At 30.4% G+C, this 4,460-nt stretch overlaps 1 protein-coding gene across 1 annotated transcript; it reads left to right on the plus strand.

Moving 5' to 3' along the window:
- The first annotated feature begins 600 nt into the window (after positions 1-600).
- On the plus strand, positions 601-4,246 carry LOC125070031 (60S ribosomal protein L11). Its single transcript, XM_047679701.1, has 5 exons — positions 601-623; positions 872-1,033; positions 1,484-1,633; positions 2,036-2,183; positions 4,092-4,246. The coding sequence occupies exons 1-5, from the start codon at positions 618-620 to the stop codon at positions 4,217-4,219; spliced, it is 594 nt and encodes a 197-aa protein (XP_047535657.1). The 5' UTR covers positions 601-617; the 3' UTR covers positions 4,220-4,246.
- The last annotated feature ends 214 nt before the right edge of the window (positions 4,247-4,460 follow it).

Raw genomic sequence — 4,460 nt, forward strand, 5'->3', positions numbered from 1 at the left:
CAAATGTAATAGTGTAAATGTCTAACGCATTTGCTTGTCTACCAAGTCAAGTACCAATATATTAGTATTTAATATATTGGGACAATATCTCAATCAGTTACATGAAAGAAAGCAAGGCGTGAAACGGGGTATTGCATATCCCGTTTTTATTCCCTTGGGAATGTATTTACTTTTCTCTGTCTCTTCTATTTATTAATTAATTTGAATATCTTTATCATTTATAAATTCTTAAAAAGAAACATAAGAGAATGAAAACAAAAAGACTACAATAAATATATAAATCTTCCACAGTTTTTTCACATCTATAATATATGATAATGATTCATTAATTTAATTTTGTTGTTTATTTTCAGATCATGATTTACGACTAGAAATTGAAGCTGAAATTGTTATAATTAACATGAATTATTCCTAAAATTTATATATATATGTATCTTATAAAATAGTAATTAAATAATGATAATCAGTACAATATTGACAAAAGCACTACAACAACCAAATGAACAATACAATACTTTCGCCTATATATTAAAAAATAAGAATGTCTCTGGCATGTGGATGTATAGTCTATGGTAGTAAACTTTGACGTTTCGAACTTCTTTCAAAAATTTGTAATCATGGCGGTAGGTGTTTTGAATTAATCCGCTAATGTTATCTATTTTAATCAGTGAATTTTATGTAGTTAATATGTTCAATATCCAATATTTATTATTAATATTGCCTTTAATTTTATAATTCAGGGTTATTTTGAAGATTTCGCGAGTTAAAACCTTTATATTGTGACCTAACCTAATCGCTCTTGAACAGTAGATTGTGTTAATTTTGTATTTGAGTTTTAAGTGATAATCGTAATTGGAAATATGGTTTTCAGCGTGTACCACCGCCTGCAAATCCTGCCCTTAAAAAGGATAAGAAGGAGAAAAAGATTCCGAAAGACAACTCTAAAAATGTTATGCGGAATCTGCACATAAGAAAACTCTGTTTGAACATCTGTGTTGGTGAATCTGGTGACAGACTGACACGTGCTGCTAAGGTATATTGTTTATTTAAATATTATTCAAACTACATTCTGTGTGAATGTGTTATAGAGATCTAGTTCATTAGGATAACCTTAAACTTTTCATATAGTTGTTGCTTGAATGTAATTCACACTTTTAAGTGTTTTTATTAAAATATATCCAAAGAAATAACCCATATAATAAACACAGCTACAAGCAAATTTGGCATGAAAAATTACAGAAACATATAATTGTGTTGTCATTATATTTTCATGCAACATTATTTATTTCAAATTGCAACTTTTAGGTACTTCACACTTTACTACCTAAAATACTTACAGAAAGAACATTGATCAAAAAATCATTCTTAAACAAATTAAAATTATTTACAAATATGAAAATTACATAAATTGCATTTTTATAAAGTTTTAGTTCCAAAAGTTAAAGATGCACAGAATTTAATTATATTTCCCACTTTATTTCAGGTGTTGGAACAGTTAACTGGTCAACAGCCCGTTTTCTCCAAGGCCCGTTACACTGTCAGATCTTTTGGTATCCGTCGTAATGAAAAAATTGCAGTTCACTGCACTGTCCGCGGTGCTAAGGCCGAGGAGATCCTTGAAAGAGGATTAAAAGTATGACTTTCATATATCTTTTCTCAGCTTAAATTGAAATGAGTAATTATCAGCTTATTTTATTTATTTTGTTTGCGAATATTTCTTAGACTACAATCAAGCATTAATAAACTTGGCTCCATTGCTGTCTGTTTAAATGGTGTAATGGTAAAGGGTCATTGAAATCAATCATCAAATATTAAGTGTAGCTAAATAAATGCATGAATTGTTCAAGAGACATCTTTGATAGTGTTTTCTTTGTAAATTCATGCAATAGTAATATTTCCTATTGCAACTTCTGGACACTAATTATCTACTGTTCAGATTACTCAGTGAAATAACAAATGCCTACTCAAAATGTTATTCTTTTCTAAAATTATTTTTATATGAATAAAAATAAGAAACTGATTTATTTTCTCTTAGGTGAGGGAATACGAGTTGAGACGCGACAACTTCTCAGCGACGGGTAACTTTGGTTTCGGTATTCAGGAGCACATTGACTTGGGTATCAAATATGATCCTTCTATTGGTATCTATGGTCTCGACTTCTACGTCGTTCTTGGAAGGCCAGGTGAGTTTTTACATTGTACAATTATTGTTTGAATTACATTATTTAACAAAGTGCTTCCAGTTTTCTGGGCTAAGGCCCAGCAGTGGGGAATTTACAGGCTGCTAATGTAAATATTAATAAAATGTAATCAGAATTGTTACATAAATATAATTGAATGTATGAATTTAAGGTCATATTTCTTATGATGTCAGTGCCAATAATCAGTAAACTGATATCTGTGGTCCTATTATATGTTAATTATATCAAATTATTGAAAAAATAACCAAACAATTTCTGTAAAGTGAATTATATTGGTGACAAAGAATTAATTTTGATTGCATACTCTTGAATGTGAATGGGCTCTATTCCTGCGAAAAAACTGGAAGCACTTTGTTAAATATCCTCCCCCTTTGAGGAGAAGGCTTGGAGCATATTCCACGGGTTGGGTTTAGAATAATCCTCCACGATTTTGGTCCCTGATTACAACAATATCACTCGCGTCCTGCGAAACTGCACCATTTTCGAGAAAATTAAGAAAAACTATCATAACCTATACACGCGGAAATATGTCAAATAGATCGTGATATTACTATAAGAGCAGGATAAGTAACTATTTTGTATAAGTTCGACAAGGATGCAATATACATAAGGTGCTTGTCATATGTCAAAACGCTAAATGAATGTGTCAAATATCACGAATGTGTTTTGACGTTATTCATATTTAAATATGTCGTTCGTTGTTTCTTTTTGACTCGCGTATTTCGAATGAGTGCTCATTTTGTTTGTTGTGATTTATTTCTATGATTTTGCTAGAAAGCTTAGATTTATACATTTGATTGTATAAAATTGACACAAAACCGACTCTGTTAACTCTGATTCAATATGGTCTTGTTGGACTTACCCCTAGAGTGTTTTTTAAGAAACCGAAGGCCACTGAGTTTCGAAATTGTTAATAAATAGCCTGATTTGAGGTTAGAATTATATCATTAGTTTTTGCCAATATCTCAAGAATGAAGCAAATTCGCATGATGGGAATCGTACCAGAGCATAGGGAGAATACTCATATACTTCCCCACAGCCCCTCTACCCCCCGCTCCTGGAGCAGATTACTAAACCGCAACCCATGCAGATTTCCTCACGATGTTTTCCTTCACCGCCGATCACGAGATGAATAATATACACAAATTAAGCACATGAAAATTCAGTGGTGCTTGCCTGGGTTTGAACCCGAAATCATCGGTTAAGATGCACGCGTTCTAACCACTGGGCCATCTCGGCTCAATCAATCTTAAATATATAAAAAATCCACTTTAATAACTATTATTTTAGTGATCAGAAATAGACAGGTATAAGATAATGTTTTTAACTACTGGAAGCTATTTTATAAAAAGTCTATATGTATTGCTTATAATAGCTTCTTTCAAAAAAATCTTTCATAGATACATATAGATACATAAGATTCTGATCCATCAATTAAAAAAAATTAACTACACGCTTTTTAGGGCTATATCAAACTATTTGATTTGACTGTTTAATTTTTTATAATAAAAGTTATCAAAAATATAAACTTTTACTTAAGGTTACAAATCAGCACATATGTTCAAGAGTAATGATTAATTATTTATTACTCTGTAAATTATGTGCCAAAACAAACTTAACTCAACAGGAGAATTATTTTGTAATTGTTCTCTATAGTGCTAAGGAACAATAAAATAGTATGATGCCTTTAGTATTTAGGAGCATGCTAAGACAGGGTCATCAATAGTATTTTTGTTTTGCGTCAAGCAAGTTGTCAAGCAGATATTATATATCAAAATCCAGTTATTCTGTGCTCATTCACATACTTCCAAATTATTTTCATATATTTTTGAAATGTGTATTATAAATTAAAGTAATGAATATTTCTAACATAATGTTTTTTTTTTCTAGGATTCAATGTAGCACACAGAAGACGTAAGACTGGCAAGGTTGGGTTCCCCCATCGTTTGACTAAGGAAGATGCCATGAAGTGGTTCCAACAGAAATACGATGGTATAATCCTTAACAGCAAAAAGTAAAATAAGTAATAAATGTTTATAAACACGTATTTTGTTTTATTTTACAGCCTAAGTCATTAAAATTATTATCAAAATAATTTGCATTAGCCAGCTGTTATTATTAGTATATTTCTCATTTTTAATTTTAAAGTTTAATAATTGATTGCAATCATTCTAACATAAATCACTTTAACATAAACAAAAAAAATACACAAATATTTTGCTTACCTTAATACCTTATATGTGGTAGAATTTATTACCT

Source organism: Vanessa atalanta, chromosome 16 (genome assembly GCF_905147765.1).
Source record: "Vanessa atalanta chromosome 16, ilVanAtal1.2, whole genome shotgun sequence".
Classification (NCBI taxonomy): domain Eukaryota; kingdom Metazoa; phylum Arthropoda; class Insecta; order Lepidoptera; family Nymphalidae; genus Vanessa; species Vanessa atalanta.

Coding starts and splice junctions, on each gene's coding strand:
- LOC125070031 (XM_047679701.1), top strand. Junction 1,034..1,483: donor GACTGACACGTGCTGCTAAG/GTATATTGTTTA, acceptor ACTTTATTTCAG/GTGTTGGAACAGTTAACTGG. Junction 2,184..4,091: donor CGTCGTTCTTGGAAGGCCAG/GTGAGTTTTTAC, acceptor TTTTTTTTCTAG/GATTCAATGTAGCACACAGA.